Genomic DNA, 24,386 nt, shown 5'->3' on the forward strand with positions numbered 1-24,386 from the left:
CAGCAGCTATAACAAAAGCAGCTTTTACAGACATTCATTGCTGAACAGGACAGGAAAAAGGTAAGGTGGAATTGAAGGCTGTACCCTTGGCTGAAGCAATGAGATAATGGGGCCATCTGATGATAGAGTCATATGGTTAGTTAAGAAATTAATGAGAAACAGCATAATGAAATTTAGGAAAATAAGAACTATACATATGTGAAGTTGTACGAATGAAACAGTGGCATAATGGGAAAATTGGTCAAGTACTTGGTACAAAGTAAGGAAAGTTGATCAAGCTATTCCAAAATGCCAGACCCCTGTAAGACTTGATAAAACTGATTCTGCATAATGTAAGACATGAATAAGACCAGAGAAGGTCAAGTTATGCTTGACCTCTGAAAGGTCTGATAAGGCTGACTCCACATAACTTAGGGCTGGATGAGTGAGGCGAGATAAGGTCAGAAATGACAAAGTCATCGACCTTCTTCTGTTCTATCGAAAGGACAAGATAAAGGTATGACTGATGAGAAGATTCAAGAAGGTGGCTCACCACCACCTTATCAAGGGCAATTATGGATGGGCAATAAATGCTGCCCTCACCAGCGATACCCACATCCTGTGAACGAATAACAAAAAAATGTTAAATCTTCATAGATCCTTGGTTAAGCTCAGCTAGAATACTGTGTCTAATTCCGGGTATCACATTGCAGGAAGGATGCAAAGGTCTTGGAGAGGGTACACAGAAGATTCAACAAAATGATACCAGAGATGAAGGACATTGATTATGTGGTAGAGAATCCAGAGTTCTCAGAGGGAGGAGGTTAAGGAGAAATTTAAGAAGTTTTAACATTATGAGGGATTTTGATAAAGTTAACAAAGAGAAACAGTGCACTGAAAGTGGTGGTGAGGGAAGTGGGGAGAAGAAATTATTGGCTTGGGGATAAACATAAGTTACAGATTTAAGAGGACTGGCAAAGTTTCAGAGGGGAGTTGAGAAGCAATTTTTATGTACTGAGCTGTGATGATTTGGAATGCACTGCCTGAAGGGGTGGTGGCAGCAGATTCAGTAGCAACTCTCAAAAAGGAAACTGAAGAAATACTTAAGCAAAAAAGCACTGTAAGAGCAAAGGGCAAAGAAAATTACAGCAAAGAAACAGGCCCTTCGTCTCTCCAAGCCTGCACTGACCATGCTGCCCATTTGAACTAAAACCCCCCTACTCTTCTGGGGACCATATTCCTCTATTCCCATCCTATTCATGTATTTGTCAAGACACCCTATGACATACTATGGAAATAAAAACAGGGGAATGAGAGTAAATAGTTAGCCCTTTCAAAGTGTCTATTCCATAGACATAATGGGTCAAGGAGGTTGCACCTCTGCTGTTTGATTATGATTCAACATATTTTTCATGACTTGAAATCTATATCACATAAAGTTAAAGCAGGACCGGTTCTATGTTCCTATAGGTCCCGTGAGGAGGGTGCTTGCAGAAATGTTATAAACTGTGCACCCATGACTTCCAATATGCATTCCTCTTTCTACTTGTGACACTGTAATGTGGAATTGGCTTTCATGTGGTTACTTCCCTGTTTCTCATTAAATCTATATTTGCAAGCCTAAACAAAATCTAACAGGAAAAAAACAAAATAATTGTTTATGATAATAATCTATTCACTAGTGACTTCCAAAAAAGAACTGGGTGTATATTTGAAAAATAATACATTGCTTTGGGGAAAGAGTAGATGATGGGCACTAATAAGATAGTTACTTCAAGGAGCCAGTGCAGGAACAATGGGCCAAAGGGCCAACTTCTTTGCTTTATAACATTCTCTTACTTCGGAAAAGAAAACAAAAAAGTTTATGAAGATTTGGGATAGAGCAGGCAAGTGGGACTAATTGGACAACATTTTTAAAGAGCAGCACAAGCAGAATTTTGCAGGCATGAATCTGCAATGGAAGATTGGAAAGCAATAACATTCAAAGAATATATAGCTCAAACACAAAAATCAAAATTCAGTCCCAACTACGAAGCAGACACCATTTTGTGATTTAATTTCCATAAGCGACAGCTTGTAACAAATTAGTTTTATATAAGCCAGACATTCATTTTCTTCACAATTTCGTCCACATCATTTACTGCCAAAAACTGATTTAAGATGCACAGGGTGTTTACCCTATTCATCTGCATAAGTACAATAGTCACTGTCACCAAACTTGTCAAGCAAGGCTGTGAAGTGCTTGGAGATGGTTCTGAACTGTAACCTGCCCTTTTTGCAACCTTGTGGAGTCTGTGGATCAAGTCTATGTTCACTGTTATAGACTGCACTCCCATTTTAGTTTCCTCAAAAACTTTTTGTTGATGTTTTGTTTGCACTTCAGTCCCATGCTCCTGATCTACTGACACCCAGTGCACCAGGGGGCAGGGAGGAAGGAGGTCCTCCCTCACGAACCTGCTCCTGGGCCTGACAAAGCTTGCCATCTACAAGACCAGGCAGCAGGCAACCAAAGGGGTTGTCCGACCTGTCTGCCGCTCTACTGCGACTATATTCATGGCTGGAAGTCCCTGAAGAGGGAGCATGCGGTGTCCAAGGGCACTGTTAATGCCTTCTGTGCCTGCTGAGCACCACAGGGACTAGGGTGTATTACTGATTCCTTTAATCACATTTTGGTGTGATGTTTTAAATTTCCTTTCCACTTTGTCTTTTGTTTCAGGCAGTTCCCTTCCTTATGGGGGCTGTCTTTTTAATTTGTCCCCTTGTTAGTTTGAGTTAGTTTGTTTGGTTGGCCAAAAAGATTGGTTCTGAGCTGTAATAAGGTGCCACATTGTAATGACGTCAATCGGGCCATTGGGGTTGGCCTATTGGAAAATGAATTCCCTGATCAAGGAATGGCATTCAGATAGTTCAGTTGGTCGAGCATCTGGCTTTTAATCTGAGGATCGAGGGTTCAAGTCCCTCTTTGGGCCAAGATGGAATCAATATATTCACCCGCTGTTCAAATTGTTAATGTCAACTTTAACACAAAAGATATCCCTGATGGGCCCATCAATTGACTCCTTAATCAGGGAGTTCATATTCCAATGGGCCAACCTCAATTACCTGTTTGAAATCATTACACACTTAACGAATAGTTGTCCATTCTTTCATCACCGGAAATAATCAGTAGGTAAGGCAGAATCTATGGAGAGAGAAAAAAAAGGCCGAGGAGACTGCATTTTGGAAACCCAGCAGAGGCAAAGCATAGCCAGGTGAACCCAGAGCTTTCAGCTGCTGGCTGGGGTTTTCTTCCAACACAATTCTGCTGGAAGGCCATTCTTAAGGAGACAAGTTTGGACTGAAACCAAAGGATGTATTAAGCACCTGCCCCCTGTCCCCTGCCCTGCCCCACCCAACGGCAGTGTTCTTTGATCATCTGAATGCTGCAATTCAGGAAAATGACCACATCTGATTTTCCTTCCACATCCAACAGCTGTGGCCATTGTTATTCTCAAAGGTTTTTGAAGTGCTGGAAAAGCACTTCCGTTTTGAGATGCCTTTTCTCATGGTTTACCTGCATCAACCAACTGCTGGCTAACTAAATGCAGAAGATCATCATATAAGCTGTTCAGCATTACAAACCCATCACCTTGTTGAATTGGTTGGAGAGTTCTGGCTGTTAATTATTTAATTCAACAAAAATCACGTTGGGTGCATCAGTTCTACGCTGTGGAGTTGGGGGTTGGGACCCAGAAGCGATCCCAGTATCAAGGTTTCCACCCGAAAACAAAAGCCTTACCTATAATGTTTTGATAATCTTTTGTCAGAATTGGAAAATGTTAGAGACTTAATAGGTTTTAAGCTAATAAACAGACAAAGGGGCGCAAAGTAGTGGTGGGACGGAATGAAAGAACAAAGCAACTGTAAAAGCATGGATGGGAGGAGAGATAAGATGATAGAAAGGATGATCAGGCAGGGCAAAATATGATTGTAATGGGTGTGGTTTCCTATGAAAAGATTGACCCTAAATCTCCCCTGGTAGAGCAATGAATGATGCTGCTTGCCCACTTCGTGACACTGATATTTTGGAAGTGTGAAATGGAAATGGCACATCTCTCTTCAAGGTACCTGAGACTTCACTGAACCAATGTGTGTGCCCCTAAACAGTCATGTTGAAGCATTTTGAAATTAACAGCTCAAGTACTGAGACTTTAATGTAAGTTAGAATGGGTGAATTCAAATCAACTAAAAAAATAAGAAAATGGAAAAAAAATCAGATTAATGGAGAAAAAAAGAGGCAGAAATATGAAAGTAAAAACATATTTATTTTAAATTCAAAATAAAATCTCTTAAAGCAATTCAAATTGGCACTGTGTAGCTCTGTATCAAAAGTCAAATGACAATGATTAATGTCATATTAATAGAGCACATAGACTGGAAACAATTTAATTTGCTATGCCAAGCATACTATCAGTGGGGTTTTCTGATCTCGCTCGGGCAAGGTTCATAAAATCCCACCCAAAGCCAATGGAGAATTTGTTATCAAGCCTTGCCCATCCCGATTCCAGGGCGGGCGAGGCGGTAAAATTCTGGCCTACATATCTATCATGCAAGCATGGACCATGCAGCTCAATATATTTGAATGGGGAATAATAACAAGATGGTCACTGAAATTGCGCTGGCTTTTACACAGGATCCTGCTGATGCTGCACTCCCATCTTATGTCTGCCATCAGCATGGGGTGCACTCGATGGGGAACGCTGTTGATAATAGACGGAGCATGAAATTTCACCACCAGCAAGCAGCCTCCCATCACCGTTAAACACGTCACAGAGAGGGAAAAAAATCCCACTCATTGTTTTCACAAAGCTAACGGCAGAGTAACGCATCTCTGAGAGCAACATTTTGATCTCCACATTTAACTGCACATTTGCCTTCACCTAAAGTTGCAAAAACATTTACATATAAATAACACTGAGCATTATTAGTCTCAGTAAGCAGAATTTTCCCATCCAACCCATGGTGGATTTCCTGGCAGGTGGGAGCGATGAATCCAACAGCAGGCAAAAGTTCAGAAACGCCCAATATAAAACTCACTTGCAGTTCTCCTGATGGCAGGTTGATAGTGGGTCGAGTATTTCACAGTGTAGTGATGTGAACACCATTTACATTCATTACCACCTCATGCATGCTCATTAAACTAGTTTCTCGTCAGAATCACATGCTACCTTCCAGATTTGTGTCTTGCCAGTGTTAAACCACGGTGCTCTGAATCTCATTTGAAAAAAGGTAGTGTGCACACTTCAGACTTTACTTCACTTGGGGCTTGGAGATGAGTGTTACACAAATAGTTAGAACCATAGAAAACTATAGCACAGAAAGGGGCCTTTTGGCTCTTCTTGGCTGTGCCAAACCATTTTTCTGCCTAGTCCCACTGACCTGCAGCTAGATCATATCTCTTCACACCCCTCTCACCCATGTACCTGTCCAAGTTTTTCTTAAATGTTAAAAGTGAGCCCGCATTTACCACTTCATCTGGCAGCTCATTCCACACTCCCACCACTCTCTGTGTGAAGAAGCCCCCTTCACCTTAACCCATGCCCTCTAGTTTTTTTCTCCCCTAACCTCAGTGGAAAAAGCCTGATTGCATTCACTCTATCTATACCTGTCATAATTTTATACACCTCTATCAAATCTCCCCTCATTCTTCTATGCTCCAGGGAATAAAGTCCTAGCCTATTCAACCTTTCTCTGTAACTCAGTTTCTCAAGTCCTGGCAACATCCTTGTAAACCTTCTCTGCACTCTTTCAACCTTATTAATATCCTTCCTGTAATTAGGTGACCAAAACTGCACACAATACTCTAAATTCGGCCTCACCAATGTCTTATACAACCTCACCATAACATTCCAACTCTTATACTCAATACTTTGATTTATAAAGGCCAATGTTCCAAAAGCACTCTTTACGACCCTATCTACCTGTGATGCCACTTTTAGGGAATTATGTATCTGTATTCCCAGATCCCTCTGTTCTACTACACTCTTCAGCGTCCTGCCATTTATCTTGTATGTTCCACCTTTGTTTGTCCTTCCAAACTGCAATACCTCACACTTGTCTGGATTTAACTCCTTCTGCCATTTTTCAGCCCATTTTTCTAGCTGGTTCAAATCCCTCTACAAGCTTTGAAAATCTTCCTCACTGTCGACTTCTTCTCCAATCTTTGTATCATCAGCAAATTTGCTGATCCAATTTACCACATTATCATTCAGATCATTGATATAGATGACAAACAACAATGGACACAGCACTGATCCCTGTGGCACACCACTAGTCACAGGCCTCCACTCAGAGAAGCAATCCTTCACTACCACTCGCTGGCTTCTTCCATTGAGCCAATGTCTAATCCAATTTACTACCTCTCCATGTATACCTAGTGACTGAACCTTCCTAACTAACCTCCCATGCGGGACCTTGTCAAAGGTCTTACTGAAGTCCATGTAGACAACATCCACTGCCTTCCCTTCATCCACTTTCCTGGTAACCTCCTCAAAAAAACTCTACTAGATTGGTCAAACATGACCTACCACGCACAAAGCCACGTTGACTCTTCCTAATAAGTCCCTGTCCATCCAAGTATTTGTAGATCCTTCTCTTAGTATCCTTCCAATAATTTACCTACTACTGACGTCAAACTTGCCAACCTATAATTTCCTGGATTACTTTTTGAGTCTTTTTTAAACAATGGAACATGAGCTATCCTCCAGTCATCCGGTACCTCGCCCATGGATACCGACATTTTAAATATATCTGCCAGGGTCGCTGCAATTTCAACAGTAGTCTCCTAGGGAATACCCTGTCTGGTCCTGAGGATTTATCTACTCTGATTTGCCTCAAGACAGCAAGCACCTCCTCCCCTTTAATCTGTATAGGTTCCATGACCTCCCTATTTGTTTGCCTTTTTTCCGTAGATTCCATGCCAGTTTCCCTAGTAAATACGGACGCAAAAAACCCATTTAATATCTCCCCCATTTCTTTTGGTTCCATACATAGCTGACCTCTCTGATCTTCAAGAGGACCAATTTTATCCCTTACTATCCTTTTGCTCTTAATATACCTGTAGAAGCTCTTAGGCTTATCTTTCACTTTGACTGCCAAAGCAACATCATGTCTCCTTAGCCCTCCTGATTTCCTTCTGAAGTTTACCTACAATAGTGCTGTGCCGGTATCATTGCGATGCTAGTGGACGGCCACATGACTGGGGCTGGAGTGTTTCCCTCTGCCTGGAGATTGCCTCCATCATCACAAGGCAGGGCTCAATAATAATGGGAAGAATGAACACATGAGAGACAATGCAAGGCTATGTAATGGGCTGGGGAGGCTGGGGGACAGAAAGGCTTTGCAAGATATTGGAAGAAGAGGGGAACAATGGGAGGCAGAGGGCAGTCTGAGGGGTGGGATTCTAGACACCCAAGGTTAGCTGAAATGCTAACAAACAGGAGATGAGAGGGATACCACATGTATGAATGTGAGAGATGAATACAGATTCTCAAATAGGAAAGGGTTGCGTGTTGTTCGTATGCCATAAGAGGGATGGGTTGCAAATAGACTCGTAAGGGGTGGGGTGGGGTGGGACAGGAATGGTTTGGGAAGGAAGGTACTGTAGTCTTCAGTCATCAGAGTAATGGGCAAAAATGTGAAAATCAGTCCTGGGTCTGGATCTTCCAGTCAAGAGTCAGTGAGTAAAAACATCTCTGGGGCTTAGTGGAGAACAGTCAGAGTAGAGAAAACCCTGGGGTTTTGTGGACCTCACAGTCAAAACTCAAACAGTGGAGACAGTCATGGAGTGCACAGGGCACACTGCATCAGTAAACATTAGGAGATCCAGGGTGGGGCTGAGTGCCGTGTGCTCAGTTAGAATAATGCGCAGCTTGATGTGTCCGGCTGTTTCACAATCACTGCCAATGGACTTGGATCCAGCACTCAATGCTGCTTTTCAGAGATGCAATGGAGGTTGTTGAGGAGGGAGAGGAAACACAGAGCACAGCTCTGCCAGGAAGACCCGGCTGATGTTCAGGGCTAGTGGGACTCAGAGAAAGAACCAGAGGGTCAAGAGGAGAAAACCAGACAATGGAAGCGAATCACCAGATGAAGGATATACCGAAAAGGTTCTCCAATCTCTGGCAGCACAGTATTACATAGCTGCCTCACAGCTCCAGGGACGCGGTTTCAATTCCAGCCTTGGGTGACTGTAGAATTTGTACATTCTCCCCGTGTCTATATGTTTCTTCAGAGTGCTCCGGTTTCCTCCCACACCCCAAAGATGTGCTGGTTAGGTTAATAGGCCATGCTAAATTGCCCCTTAGTGTCCCAAGATTTTTAGGTTAGGCAGATTAGCCATGGGAAATGTATGGGGTTATGGGTGGGAAGAGGGCCTAGGTTAGATATTCTGTTAGAAAATCAGTGCAGACTCAAATAGCCTTTTCTGCACAATAGGGATGCCCAGATTGATTTTAATTTACAAACGAGTGCTAGATAATGCTGGGCATGTCTGTGCTTGTCCTGAGCTATGGTAGGTCATGTCAGCCATATTCTTTGTGAAGATCTGATGCCCCTTGGAGCTGAGGTTATCCCCTGCCAATGGCTTTGGAGGTGACTGCGATGCTTTGCCGGTGTTTCTTCCCAGGAATCAACATGGGACGTCTATGGCATTTCACCAGCACTCCAAGGGTCCTTAGACAATACCTTCCAAACTCACAATCACTGCCACTTAGAAGACAAAGGCAGAAAATACCTGGGGGCACCACCACCTGGAAGTTCCCATCCAAGCCTTGGAAATCTATTGCTGTTCCTTTGCTGTTGCTGAGTCAGAATTCTGCATTTCCTCCCTAACAGCACTGTGTGTGTACTTATACCATATGGACTACAGTCGTTCAAGAAGCCAGTTCAAGAGCAGTTAGGAAAGGGTAATAAATGCTGGGCACATTCCATGAATGAGTAGCAAGAGAAATCTACAACACTGATGCATAAATGAGGTTACGGATGTCCTTTCTTGGAAAGTATTTCACTTTGTGAGGTTTGCTTTGGACGCAAGATTCACTGGCTTCAGGCTTCTCAAGAGTGCAGAGTGCAATAAACTGTTTCAATGTTGTTTTAAAGACTCCAGGATAGCAGCCTCTAATGTTTATCAACTCTAAAGATTATTGCTATTCCATCATCATTCAACTGGTGTGATCATTGGAAATACATTTTGTGCCAGGTACCCTGGGAGTTGCCATGACTCCCAGATCTTGAGTCATTTCCAGATCCCTGTGATTTTTGAAGTGCCTGAACAACTGCAGGACTGGCAACTTGGGGATAAGGGGTAGCCACTGAGAGACTGGAAGATGACACCAATGTATTACTTTCAGAATCTCTCCGAGGAGAGGTGCAGTGCTGCTCTGTGGACCTACATGCTCCTTTATAGAGCAAACCAGAGGGCTTCTGAAGATGCACTTCAGATGCTTAGAGCGCTCGGATGGTTCAATACAAGTACTCCCCATCACTCATCATCACTGTCTGATGCGCTCTTCACAATGTGGCAATACAAAGAGATGACTCCTTGCCAGAGGATGAAATGGAGGAGGATGAGATCTCATTGATGGATGAAGATCAGGAGATCCAGGAACTTCAGTAAGGTACTGAATGTCAGTATGAATGTGACAATGCCATCTCAGGAAATGTCCAATGATTCACATCAAAAACAGGTCATGCATTCATATTTGCATAGTTATATATGTGACTCTCACCCACTGATTTGTTAGCGTTTTAGCTAATCTTGTCAAGCTTTAGATTCCCAACCCCTCGACTGTCCTCTGCCTCCCACTGTTCCCATTCCAAGAATGTGCAGCTACTCCCAGTCCTCTCTGCCTATGACCAAATTCACTCTTGACTGCTCAGGTCAAGCAGGGAGCATCTAACTCTGAGCATCAGTCCTATCAGTCTGGCCTCATGTGTAAGACCATTATGTGAGGGAAGCTCATCAGCCTTGTCTGACTAACGGCAGTTGTGTCTCCTCAGTGGAAGTGGCAGAAGACAAGACATGGATAGGAAGAGGTGATCCCCAGCATGTTGTCATCTTATTGACTGCTGTAATTTAATCAGTAATTGGCAGCAACTGTTTGAAGTCCTCTCTCACATTGCTCTTGTTTCTTAGTGGACACTCAGTTCCCAGAGTGAATGCAATACAGGGCACTATGGACCAATACAGTGATCATGACCTGACAATTCATGAGGCCAGAATATGCAAGTGTGAATGCAGGACGTATTTTTGATGTAGATGGCTGGACATTTCCTGAGATGAAAGACGATTGCAATGAGAGCGAGGAGAACTGTAATCATCTACACTTGCCTTAAGTTTACTCCTCCTGGAATCTAACTGTGATATCCAATCTCCCCTTTCCCACAGGAGTGATTCCTGTCCTTTCCAGTGATCTCAGCTGCAGCCTCCTCACATTCTCCGAGGGCCATGATGTTGATTGTAACAACATAAGAATGTAAGAACTAGGAGCAGGAGTAGGCCATCTGGCCCCTCAAACCTGCTCTGCCATTCAATAAGATCATGGCTGATCTTTTCTTGCCTCAGCTCCACTTACCCGCCAACTCACCATAACCCTTAATTCCTTTACTGTTCAAAAATTTATCTACCCTTACCTTAAAAGCATTCAGTGAGGTAGCCTCAATTGCTTCACTGGGCAGAGAATTCCACAGATTCACAAACCTTTGGGTGAAAGAGGCTCCTCCTCAACTCAGTCCTAAGTCTGCACCCCCTTATTTTGAGGCCTTGCCCCCAAATTCTAGTTTCATCTGCCAGTGGAAACAAACTTCCTGCTTCTATTTTATTTAGTCCCTTCATAATCTTATATGTTTCAATAAGATCTCCCCTCATTCTTCTGAATTCCAATGAGTTTAGTCCCAATATACTCAGCCTCTCTGCATAATCCAACCCTCTCAACTCCTGAATTCAACTATGTCTCCCTCAGTCTGCTCTCTATCCCTTCTATTGTGGACAAGCTTGCCCTAGATGAAGACAAATGTTAATCAAGTGCTGAGAAGGCATGAAGCTTAGATTGGAGAAGATGCATGCCCCTGTGTGGAGAGCCCTCCCCAGAAGGATTAGAGGATGGAGTATGAGCAGTATGATAGATCTGATGATGGGGATGTGAAAGTTTTCGTGAGAGAATAAGGGGAGATGTGTGTCACCCGCTATTAGTTGTGTGAACTCCCTTTAAAGATTAACGCTTTGAGTGCATGATGCCATGATGAGAGTTTGATCTTGGAGGGAACTAAAGTATAAATTACCCTGGTGGAGGAGATTAGATGATTCATTCTCTTCCTGAGCTGGATGGCGTTACGGGCATGGTTTCCAGTCACATTAATGTCCGATCTGATGGCCTTCTAGACCGGAGAGATGAGGCTCGTCTGCTTGCTGGCTCATTCCTGGCATACAGGAGCTCCCTTTGCCCACCCTCCTCTTACAATGGCCTAGACTCTGAAGGTGCATGGTATTAATATAGAGCAGCAGCCATGGTCATATTGAATGCCAGAGCAGGCTGGAAGGGCTGATTGACCTAGTCCTGCACCTATTTCCTATGTTTCTATGGAGAGCCTAGTGAGTGAAGTGAGACGGAACTGCCTTTTTCTCATGTTCAGATATGTCCATGGGTGGATTTCCCTCAGACTTTCAACTGTGTTACATAATGCGGGTGGACAAATTATCTCCCAGCCCCTAGATGATCTGGAGAGATACTATCCTGTACATAATTAATGAGTTTCCAAACATGGAATTGGACGCTAGTTCACGCCCTTCCGACTAGTGGATCGGGTGCTGCTGAACCCACCCACTACCAGCGTCTCAAAAGTGGAAAATTCCATCCACTGTTGTTCTGACAACAAAATTTTATGTAATGATTTTATTGCATGGAGAAAAATATTGTAACTACATGGCGTATTGAAGTTGAAGCATAAAAAGAGTTATAGTATACTATTTATGCTAAGCTTACAATCAGAAAATGTAATCAAAAGGAAGAAATGGTAAACATACAAAATGTTTTGAGCTGCTTTCTTCCAAAATTAACTTACTTCAAATGGGAGATTTTTCATATTTGCAATTTTCAGCAAAGGAGTTTTACCCTTCGTTCCAAATACAATCATGGACATTTCTGGTTTTCGCAATATTTCTCCACTGTCAGGCAACCTGAGTATCCACATGTACCACTGCTCTTTGTGGTCAAATATAACATGCTTCAATGGGTTCGTGTAAATTTCATCAGATTCTGAATAAGATCAAAGAAACAGGTTGATTTTAAAAATAATAACTACTGGTCAGTCTTCCATGCATTGAAAAAAAATCGTGGGTAAGTATAGTCCTGATGTGATACCATTTACAGGGTAGAAGATAACTAGATTCAGACATAATTCATTTGTTGTTTTAAAGTTGTACCTTCTGATCATATATTTATTTTCATTGATATATTTTTATGCTCATATTAATAATGGAAATTACCTAAATAAAATTATAATGTAGTAATTTTCTTTCTTGGAAAACTCTGACTAGGAGGTTTGTTTGGAGGTAAGTCTTTAATTTATTATAGATACATATGGCACATTTGTACAGTATTCAAACATTGTTTCAGAGAAACATTTTCTTTTGTTGACTTCAAGAGAAACAACAGTGGAGCAAAATGAAGCCAAATACTTGCTTACCATCAGACAGTCTCAGACCATTATTTTATAAAGAAACGTGATTATGATTTTAGAAAAATATTACAAATAGCTTATTCATTTTAAAAAATCGTTAAATCAATACAAATTCCTTTCTTTTGTACTTTTGTAAGTACTTGCAGTGAAGGCAATGGAGAATATTGTCAGAGTTAACTTCCTTTTGTGCCACAATGTTACTGAATATGATTAGTTGGGTCAGATATATTAATGACTTGTATACCTTCAAGATGGATGATTACTTCAGAGAATTCGTTGTCCTTCTGATGTTTTCCAATCCAGTTATTGTGCTTAAATATATATCTAGAAACCGGCATTTCCCCCTCCGTTATCATAACTTTCTCCAGCAACCAATCATCTGATTATGAAATATAAATTGAAATCATTAAAGCCAAAGTAAAACCAGTCCACATCAGCTGGAACAAGATATAAAGGGGTGATTTTCATTTTCAATGGAAAACAGCTAGGCTGCAGCAACAGGCACTGGGGGGAGATGCCAATGACAGATTCTCTTACTGAGGCAAATATGTTCCCCAAATGCTTGGGAATCAAAAGGCTGGAAATCAGTTGTAACTGCAGATTCTTAAGGGCATTCAGTACCTTAAGCAGACAATAGATAAACACTCATGAACACAGTTATTGTTTATGGCCATAACAAGCAAGCAACACCATTGATCTGCAGGAAAATGTTTATGGACAACATTAGCTGCACTTGGCTCCTTAGATCTTTAGAATCAGTCACTGAGATGCATGTGGACTAAGGTCACAATACAAAGAAGCTCTTTTAATTTATATAGTGACAAATTGGTGAATAAGCTTGGCAAGAGCTGACATATCATGTGGAACCAAGGAATGGTTGTGGCACAGGAGGAGACCATACTGCCTGTTATGTCTGTGCTGGCTCTTTGAAGAACAATGCACTTAATGTTCTGCCTTTGTCCCCAAGCATTGAAAATATTCATTTTTAGATAATGGTCCAATTCCCCTTCCAAAGCCTCAATTGAGCCTGTCTCTATACATACTCAGGCATTGCATTCCTGATCCTAAACACTCTGTGAAAAAATGTTTCCACAAGCCACCATTGCTTCTTTTGTCAATTAACCTAAATCTGTGCCCTTTGGTTCTTCCATCACTAGAAATAGTTTCTCCCTCTCTACTTTATCCAAATCCTTCATGATTTTGAAAACCTGTATCAAATCTTCGCAAAAAGGAGAAGCGATGGCCTCGTGGTATTATCACTAGACTATTAACCCAGAAATTCAGCTTCTAATCTGGGGATCCGAGTTTGAATCCCGCCATGGCAGAAGGTGGAATTTGAATTCAATAAAAGATATCTGGAACTAACAATCTATTGAAACCAAGAAAAAGAGAAAAACTGAACCAGGAAAGAAAACTAAATCGATGGACGCAGAAGTTATGAGCTAAAAGAGCTGAATACAGTGCTGAGTGCAGAAGGCTGTAGAGTGGAGAACAAATGTCTGGGAGCTCCTGGACACTGGGGTAAACCAGAATAAATATCTCTGCAGTTTAAATAGCTTCAGCTCAGAGACACTGAGCTGGAGGTCAAGCTGCAGACAAAACAATGCATCAAGGAGGGCGAATGTTACCTGGAAACTTTGTACCAAGAGGAAGTCATACCCTTAATGTCAGGGTCTTCTATTGCCAGTTTTGTTAGGACCCTTGATACCACATTTGGTTAAATGAGGTTTTGATGCTTCAAGCAGTCACTCTCACCTCACCTCTGGAGTTCAACTATTTTGTCCATGTTTCAGGTTGTGAGGAGGTCAGGAGCTGAGTGACTCTGGCAGAACCCAAACTGAGTATCAGTGTGCAGATTGTCGCTAAGCAAGTATTGCTTGATGACCCCTTCCATCACTTAAGAGGCATGCATCAGAATCAGCTGGGGCCTCAACAGTGTACAATTTATGTCAATGATTTGGATGATGGAATCGAATGTATGGTTGCTTAATTTACTGATGAAACAGAGATAAACAGGAAAACAAGTTGAGGAGAGGAAATATGAAGTCTGCAAAAGGATATAGATAGGTTAGATAAGTGGGTAAAATTTTGGTATAGAGTACAATGTGGGGAAAAAGTGAATTTGTCCAAGTTAGCAGGAACAATTTAAAAAAACATATTATTTAAATGGAGCGAGGTTCCAGAACTTCTGAGGAACAAAAGGATCTCAGTGTCCTGATACATGATTTACAAAAAACTAGAATGCATGCTTGCATGCAAATGATTAACAAGGCAAGTAGAATGTTATTTTAAGAGGAATGGAATATAAATTTAGGGATGTTTTGCTACAGTTGTCTCGTGAGTTGGTCGGACTTTGATCACCCTCACCGCATGTGCTAAGAATTATGCTGATAATCAGTCAATTTAAAATTGTCAGTCAGGCTTGCAGTGTAGTATACTTGTGTGTACTGGAAGCTACTTATAATAGTACACAAAGCCTTGCTCTCTGTAGACAGAAAAAATATATACACTCATGGTGCATGTTTCAGCTAAACAAAACAGGTGGTAGCCATTTGCTGATTCACTCTTCAGGGCAATGCCTTGGTTAAGTTGCCTGGTTTAAATTTAAAACAATGTTTGGCAGTTATCTGTCAGTCATCATCAACTGGTGCATTCTCCATGGCAATGCCTCTACCAATCAAAGTCCACTTGTTAACCAATCAGCATACTCTTCTCATACACTCTAAATTGTTATTTTCTCCTTAAACTGGTACTCTTGCAAAGTCTCCTGAAGAGTGCAAGATGTAAGCTTTGACATGTCTCATTTTTGGCAACAGACATATTTTTGATCACCAAAGAAGTTAAGGAGGATAGGTGGGAAAGTGGAGTTAAGGTCACAGACAGATCAACCATGATCTAATCCAATGGCAGAGCAGACTCGGTAGGCTGAATGGCCTACTTCTATTCATATTTCATATCATCTTATGGGGAAAAGAGGTTGAGAGAAGCTTTGATAGTATTCAAAATCATAAGGCATCAGGACAGAGGAGATGGGAAGAAACTGTACCTATTGGGGGAAGGATTGAGAACCAGACAGCACAATTTTACGTTCATTGTCAGAAGGAGCACTGATGAAATGGGGATAAACTTTATCGTGTAACAGGTGTTTAGATTTTGGAGTGCAGTGCCTGAGAGTGTGGTGAAGGCAGTGCCGATAGAGATTTATGTAATGGAACTGGGTACAAGAAAAAGGCAGGAGGTTTGAACTAAGTTGATTGATTCTTCAAACATCCAGCACAGACACGATGGACCAAATGGACCAAATGGCCTCCTCCTACTCAGTAATATTCAACATTGTTGAAAAGTAGAACAAAAAAAAAAATTGGTTCATATTCATGTCATATCAATGCTGCTTATATGCTGTTAAACTTAAAGACTGTAATTAGAAATACCTTTTTTCTGGCTATTGTATCCAATAATAACATGGTATAGTTTTCCAAGGCAAACAGCATTAATCTTGAATATGTTCACCTGAAAGAACGGATAATTAGTAATTGTGTAAATACTCTTAACTTCTGTGTTATATAAAGTACATGCTGAAACTGGCTAATTGGATTAGCTGTTAGAAATGAAAGCACATCAGCTTTCTAGTGGCTGCTTCATTCAAATTCCATCAGTCCTGATACAGATAAATAAAGTGAAAATTTCTCACTCACTGTACACCCCCACCATCTCTAAAAGATTTTTCTAACCTGTTGGACAATTAAAAGAAAGTGAAACATATTTTTGCTGACTACTTTTTTCTCCACATTATATTAATTATATTTGTAAATGAAAAGTGAATAATATTCTTTTACACGTAGCATGCAGCAAGTATGTAGAAAAAATGCTGAGAAATGCAGGAATTTAGCCTACCCTAATACTGATAACTGGGATAAATTCAGTGGTAAAGATACAAAGAATACAGAATCCCTTAAAATGCACTCAGGAGAACTTGTCTGTCCAGAAAGGATGTAACAAGCCCAACAAGAGAAGGCACTTGGGGGCATAGTTTTAGGGAATGGATCTGGGTAAGCACAGAAGGGGTATCAATAAGAGAACATTTTATTGGTGATGATCAAAATTTAGTTAGATTTAGAGAAGTTGGGCAAAGGATAAAGATAAACCAAGATTAAGGGCCAGATTTAACCATTTTCATTCTAAGTGCTGGATTTGGGCACAATTCAGATCCAACTTGAAAACCACCCCCATTAGCACTTCGCTTGAAAAAACAATCATGAATCTGAATTGCGCTGTGGGCGGGGTTTATCATGCCTGAAATGATTGGAGCTTTGAACTGCGCACGTGCGGTGAGAAAAAAAATCTGAAAATCACACCCCTGTCACATTGCTCCCAGGCCGCAAAAAGTGGATGAAGCGGCCCAGGAGCAAAAAGCGTCAGCAATGGCCCCCACAGACATCGCCCCACCCCCACAACATAACCGTCCCCCTTATCCAACCATCCCCTCCGGTACCTAGACCAATCGCAGCCACCTGCTCTCCTTTATCTCCAGCGATTGCCCGCAGAGTGACAGTGGATTCCCCTCTCCACCACCCCCCCTCAGTCGTTTCCCTCCCCCTGCCCCACCAGAGAAGATCAGGCCTCCCTCTTCCCCCCTTCCCCTACCACCAGACAACAATCTGGCCTCCCTGTGCCCCTGCCCCATCACCAGATAATGATCTGGTCTCCCTCCGCACCCCTCCCCCCACCCCCCCATTAGAGAGCGATCTGGCCCCCACCCCCCCACCTTACCAGAGATACATCTGATCCACCTCCTCCTCCCCCCTACCAGAGAATGACCTGGCCCGCCTCCACACCGCCCCCCCTCCCCGCTCACCACCATTGATCTGAGTCAGAGAGCTGTTGGAAGCTCTGAACTTACCTCCTCAGAAGCTGGAGCGCCCGAAACAGACCTTTGCCAAGCAGGTCTGTTTTGTGCCAAATCTGGACACGTGGATGCAATGGTAAAGGGGCAAATGCTGGTGAAGTTGGGCGGGCAGCCCATTAATTCAATTTAAATGCATGCAAATGCATTTAAATCACCATTGTGCCCATTTCGGCCGTGAATCTGATCGCGGCCATTTTCGGGCCTTGGTAAACTGGGTATCTGCATGGATGTGGGCACAGATTGCGTTAATGGCCTACTGCCCAATTTTACCAAGTTTTCGCGCCCATTGCAATGGTAAAATTGAGCCCTAAGGGTGAGATTTTCCAGCTGTGCTCGCCCCAAGGCCGGAACTTTCCACCCAAGGTCAACGGACCTTTGCATAGTTGTCCCTCGCCCATTATGATTCCCATGGAGGACGGGACGAGAAATCCACCCTCAAAGTTTTAAACTGGGGAAAGGCAAATTTTACTAAGCTGAGATGTGATTGGGTAAAAATGGACTGGAAACAGCTATCTGAAGGTAAATCAGTGTCAGAGCAGTGGGAGATATTTAAGGAAGGGCTGAAGAGAATTCAAAACAATATGATCCTACATAGAGAAGGGTTGGCTCACAAATATTGACCACCCTTGGATGTCAAAGTGAAATAGGACCAAAAACTTCTGCCCAATACTGAGAATTTAACACACCAGACAGCCTAGAGGAGTATTAAAAGCACAGAGGTAAAATTGAAAAGAAAGTTATAGAAACAAAGAGAAGGTGAAAAAAAGGCAAGTAAAATCAAGGAAAACACAAGGACGGTAGGACGTTAGGGAGAGTTACAGATCAAAGAGATCTAGGGGCACATGTTCATAGCTCCTTGAAAGCAGAGTCACAGGTGGACAGAGTGGTGAAGAAGGCATTTGGCATGCTTGGTTTCATCAGTCAAAACATTGAATACAGGATATGAGGCATCTTGTTGAAGTTGTACAAGACATTGATAAGGGTACACTTGGAATACTGTGTGCAGTTCTGGTCACCCTGTTAAACTAGAAAGAAAAGATTTATTAAGATGCTACCGGGACTTGATGGATTGAGTTATAAGGAGAGGCTGGATAGACTGGAGCTTTTTTCTCTGGAGTGTAGGAGGCTGAGGGGTGACGTTATAGAGGCCTATAAAATAATGAGGGGCACAGATCAGCTAGATTGTCAATATATTTTCCCAAAGGTAGGGGAGTCTAAAACTAGAGGGCATAGGTTTAAGGTGAGAGGGGAAAGATAGAGAAGTGTTCAAGGGGCAATTTTTTCACACAGAGGGTGGTGAGTGTCTGGAACAAGCTGCCAGCGGTAGTAGTAGAGGCGGGTACAAGTTTGTCTTTTAAAAAGCATTCAGATAGTTACATGGGTATGATGGGTATACAGGGATATGGACAAAATACGGGCAATTGGGATTAGCTTCGGGGTTTTAAAAAAGAAAGGGCGGCATGGACAAGTTGGGCAAAAGGGCCTGTTTCCATGCTGTAAACCTCGATAATTCTATGATGTTTTAGGAAGAGTAGTGTTAGTTAGATGCCAAAGAGGTAACTTAAGTGTGGAGACGCAAGATGTGGGCATGGTTCTTACTCAATATTTTGTATCTGTTTTCACAAACCAACAGTGCAGTTGTGGAATGCAAAATACTGGATGGGATAAACATAGGGAGCGAGCAATTGTTAGGGTGTTTATCATCTTTAAAAGTGGATTCTTGGCCTGGAAACGTATCCCAGATTTCTAAGGAAGCAAGTGAGGAAATAGCAAAGGCTCTGACCACTATTTTCCAATCCACTCTTACAAAAGGAATGGTGCCAGAGGACTAACATTGTACCACTGCTTAAAAATACAGGAAGGAATAACCTGCATACTCACAGGCTGGTTGGTCTAACAAACAACTGGAAAATATTTGAGAGGTAGTATAACTCAGCATTTGGATAGACACAGATTAACCAAGGATAGTAAGCATGGACTTGTTAAAGGGAAGTCGTGTTGGAAAAAAATTGATGAAATATTTTGAGGAAGTAACAAGGAAAGCTGATGAGGGTATCCCATTCGATGCAATCCAGATGCATTTTAGCAAGGTTCTTGACAAGGTCAAGAAGATAAATGCTCATGGGATCCAATGACAAAAAGCAAATTGGAAGTAAAACTGTTCCAACGGTTGGAAGCAAATGTTATGGTTGGCAGGCAATTTGTGACCAGAAAGATATTTTCAGTGGTTTTCCATAGGGCTCAGTACCAGGTCCCATGCTGTTCATAGTTAGCATCAATAATTTATAAGAACGTAAGAACAAAAGAAATAGGAGCAGGAGTAGGCCATCTAGCCCCTCGAGCCTGCCCTGCCATTCAGTAAGATCATGGCTGACCTGAAGTGGATCAGTTCCACTTACCTACCTGCTCCCCATAACCCTTAATTCCCATATTGATCAGAAATCTATCTACCTGTGACTTAAACATATTCAATGAGGTAGCCTCCACTGCTTCAATGGGCAGAGAATTCCAAAGATTCACTACTCTCTGAGAGAAGAAGTTCTTCCTCAACTCTGTTCTAAACTGACCCCTCCCCCCCTTATTTTGAGGCTGTGCCCTCTAGTTCTGATTTCTTTTCTAAGTGGAAAGAATCTCTCGACCTCTACCTTATCTAGCCCCTTCATTATCTTGTATGTCTCTATAAGATCACCACTTAATTGTGGGGTCATGATTAAATACTTTGCAGAAGATATGAAACATGGTTGTCTGGTTGATAGTGAGAGAGAAAACTGTAAATTAGCAGAAAATAATAGACTGGTCAGGTAGGCCAATGGATTCAATTTGGAGAAGTGTGATATAATGCATTTAGGGAAGACAAACAAGGCAAGAGAATAAGCAATAAACATAGAAATCTGAGAAGTGGTGAGGAATTGAGGGATTTTGGAGAGTACTGATCCTGAATGTAGCAGGACAGGTAGATAAGGGGGTCAGCAAGGCATTGGGAACACTAACCTTTACTGGGCAAGGTCAAGAGTATAAACACAGGGAGGTAATGCTAGAAGCCTATAAAACATTGGTCCGACCACAGCTAAAGAACTGCATGCAATTAGGCTTAGTGCATTGTAAAAAAAATGTAATCACACTAATAAGGGAATGGAAGAGATGTACGAGTTTATTGCCAGAATTTTAGTTACAAGGATAGGCTAGAGTTATTTTATTTGGAACACAGGAGGCTTCAGGGGAGATTTCATCGAGGTGCAGAAAATTATGAGGGGTTAAATAGAGTGGATAGAAGGACTTATCTGTGTTTGTAGAGTGATCAATTTACAGGGTATTCATATTTAATGCAATCTGGGGACATGATGAGTAACTTTATCACTAAGAGATTGTTGGGCGTCAGAAAGTCACTACATGAATAATTGGTCAAGGAAGAAAGACTTGTTTTTTTTGAAAACTTGGATTAGCAATTCAGGTATGGTAACCTACAGGCCAAGGGCTGCTTTTCGGCAGACATGGATATGTTGGATCAAATGGCCTCTTGGTGCCATATTCTATGCTTCTATAAAATCTACATTAATCCCATCATTCCTGAAGTGAGTAGAATTGAGTTGATCTTTAGAAAACAAATCACAACTATCATTTATTAGTATCAACATCATATATATTTTCTTCGCAATTGACTTTCATAATAAGAATCAAAAAGTGACTTATACTGATAAAAAAAATTATGGATAGTACTTTTGGAAAATAAACTCAATGTGACTTTTAAATACAGTAAAACTAAAGAATTGTGTGATATTTTAAACTTGGAAATTGTACAATGATAACAATGAAAAATACAATTTTTTGAGAAATTTTATATTCATCTTGGTAAATCCTTTGATTTAAAAAGAACATGGTTTTAATTGTTTCTCACCCTCTTTAAGTCACCCTGTACCACATTACTAAAAACGTTGTTAGCCCTATCCCTTGAGACTGTCAATGCATTTAAGTGGCCAAAGGTAAACTATTGATCTCTAAATCTCACTCCCTGTAGGGATGCAGTTAGCAGCCATTTTGCTCTGTTGAAATAACTAAATTTGGGAACTTGTTTTATGAAGATCTTCATAGATGCTAATAAAATCTTTACGAAAAGCAATCCCATTTGTGATACATGTCCAAAACATATGTGGCTGCTGTATTCCACAATTGCTTTATGGGCTACGATTCAGTTAGTTAATTTTAAATGTGCAAGGTAAGAATATTCTCTTCAAATGAAATGTCAACAATGAATTCAAAGCTACATCCTGCCTCTTGGAATTCTGCAGCAAGAACAATTAGAACTTTGATACAAGAGTTACTTAGACAGGCACATGAGCGGGATGGAGATGGAGAGATATAGGAGATTGTTTTAAATAAGGTTCAGGAGCCTTGGGACGTCCCTGGGAATGTATAAGGATGTGGATGATACTGATGTTTTTCTCTTTTAATCCACAGGTGCTTCGGTCTGCCTTGTTGTCCACAAGGGGCATACACGCAATGGGTCGTACGAGGGCTGCTCTTGGTTGTTTCGAGATTAGCCTAGTACTTCACGTCGTTAGTGTACGCTTAAACTGGACCAGATGCTGGGCAACATGACAGCTCAGTGACTATCACTGTTTGCTGTGCAGACACATGGATTTGGGCCAGTGTCTGTGGGAGTTTGCGCATTTTCCCTGCACTTGCATGGATTTTCTCCGGGTGCTCCTCAAAGATGTGCTATTAGGCTGATTGGTGTAACAAAATTGTCCCTAAATTAGTCTTCCCTCAATGTGCAATGCCATAAGCATAGACAAGGGTCATGGGTGGAGGGGAGACTCAATGTTAAAATGGTGGCGCAGGCTCGTTGGGCCGACGGGCCTGTTTCCCGGGCTGTTTTGTTCTTTGTTCTACAAATTTTCAGCATATTTTGTTAAATATTTATGTAAAATATATTGCATTTTGCAATCAAAAATAATTAATTATGGCATCACCATTAACTTTGCTTCAAGTCTTTTTTTCTCATAATTATGGGAATGAGATGTTTATTTTACATATCTACTTGAGCAACGCTTTCATCCTTTAATGGTTGTGGTGTACTAATTAGAATAGTTGCAGTTGTTCAATAATACATGTAGAGAAGTTCCATCAAAGGGTATGGATAAAAACTATTGGACATTTCAATACATTATCATGTTTATTAATGTGAGAGAAACTATGCTGGAAGGAAGAGTAGGCACAGACTGCAGCATTAGTAAGAATTATAAAGTGGGAGGCTACATTTATAGTCCATTTATAGTTTTGTACATATAAAAAGTGCTGAATAAAATCTACTTATCACCTAACTTCTATCTATTTATGAATGTAGCTAAATCAATGCTCATGCAGTTTTTACAATGCAATGCAAAGTGAAAGAAAACTTTGCTGTTGATGAAAACTGGATGGATTAGCAGAAATCGTACCACTTAAAAGAAAATAAAACTGTGGTAACAACTGTGCCAACATAATCAGCATGCTGAATGCTTCATCTATCCAAACTTACCTTCCCTCTATCAAATGTAACAAATTTTGAATTAGATTCTGTCAGCCATTGTTTTCCAGAGTCTCCTTTGTCTCCAAAAGCGTTAATGAAAACTGTTCCAACAGTAGCTGCATTTGCTGCATCTCCAGTATATATATGAACACTGTATTCCACAACTAAATGATAAAAAGCAATGTAGTTAGATAGCTCTTAAAATGTACAAGGTAAGAATACTGAACATGAAGCAGTGCTAATGAAGTTATAAAACATTCATAATGCAGAGTTAAGATACAGATTTTTATAGAACCAGAGGATATGTAGAAATGTTTGATCTGAATTTTCCTTTTATATACATTCTGCTGGGTTTGGTAATTATTATGTATGTGTTTTGTTAGAGTGTGTTTGGGGTCTAGATGGGGTTCTTTGGGACTTGTCTATTCTCCCAATGTAAGCTGTTCAAGACTATGCTTTGTTTAAGACCATTAGTCTTTACTAACAGTCACTATATACATATAGGAAGCTTTGCATGAGGTTGGAACTTCTGCTTCCTCCAGGTAAGACCACAAGACAAGGGAGCAGAAGTAGGCTATTCAGCCCATTGAGTCTGCTCCACCATTCAATGTCATAACTGATCTGATGTTATCTGGTCTGATCTTTGTTACTCAATCATGTGATGTTACATCATCATTACATCAGGATCATGTACTTCTGATGTGAACCCTTTATTCTACCATCTCCCCACCAGTCCTTATCACGATCATATACATCATCCAAAATCTCCCTTCCAGTGTCTCAGACTTCACAAGGTTTGTCCCTGAGGTGCCTTTACAAATCTTCCCGGTCTTGTTCTCATCTCTATGTTCTGTCATACAAATGTCCTACTGAGTGGCTATAGCACTCTGTCTTGTTTCTTCTTCCTTATCCCCATCAGGATCTGGATAGGCAGCTCAAATTTCTGTTGGCTTTCTTTCTAAGGCTATTAAGGCATTGCAGTTTGTCTTTATAGTTCCCTGGTCTGTCTAAATCCTTTATGATTTGGTTGTGGAGGTCTTTTGATTATTATGCCTTCCTTCTATTGGTCTCCTACCCTGCTCTCACCCTAGTCTTCAACACTAAAAAGTCTCATGTTCTGTGCCCGAATTTAAAATTACAAAGCTATCTGTTCCTTTGTTCTTCCGCATGCTGTTTTACCCTTTCGTGGTCATTCACGGTAATATCAGGCTTTAACTTCTGTTGCAGAACTGAATGTTGTATTCCCATCTCCTTCCCATTAACAACATTGCTGGT

At 41.2% G+C, this 24,386-nt stretch overlaps 1 protein-coding gene across 1 annotated transcript in view; it reads right to left on the reverse strand.

Annotated features, from left to right (window-relative positions):
* The window catches only part of LOC145346376 (lipoxygenase homology domain-containing protein 1-like), a 40,420-nt gene that overhangs the window by 14,102 nt on the left and 1,932 nt on the right, over positions 1 to 24,386 (reverse strand). Inside the window, exons 2-5 of the mRNA XM_080193536.1 lie at positions 23,121 to 23,275; positions 16,128 to 16,206; positions 12,941 to 13,075; positions 12,079 to 12,272 (exon numbers count right to left, since the gene is read on the reverse strand). Coding sequence (XP_080049662.1) covers positions 12,079 to 12,272; positions 12,941 to 13,075; positions 16,128 to 16,206; positions 23,121 to 23,275 — 563 coding nt within the window. The remainder of the gene's footprint in view (positions 1 to 12,078; positions 12,273 to 12,940; positions 13,076 to 16,127; positions 16,207 to 23,120; positions 23,276 to 24,386) is intronic.

This window comes from Carcharhinus amblyrhynchos, chromosome 8 (genome assembly GCF_965287045.1).
Source record: "Carcharhinus amblyrhynchos chromosome 8, sCarAmb.v2.hapA, whole genome shotgun sequence".
NCBI classification, from domain to species: Eukaryota; Metazoa; Chordata; class Chondrichthyes; order Carcharhiniformes; family Carcharhinidae; genus Carcharhinus; species Carcharhinus amblyrhynchos.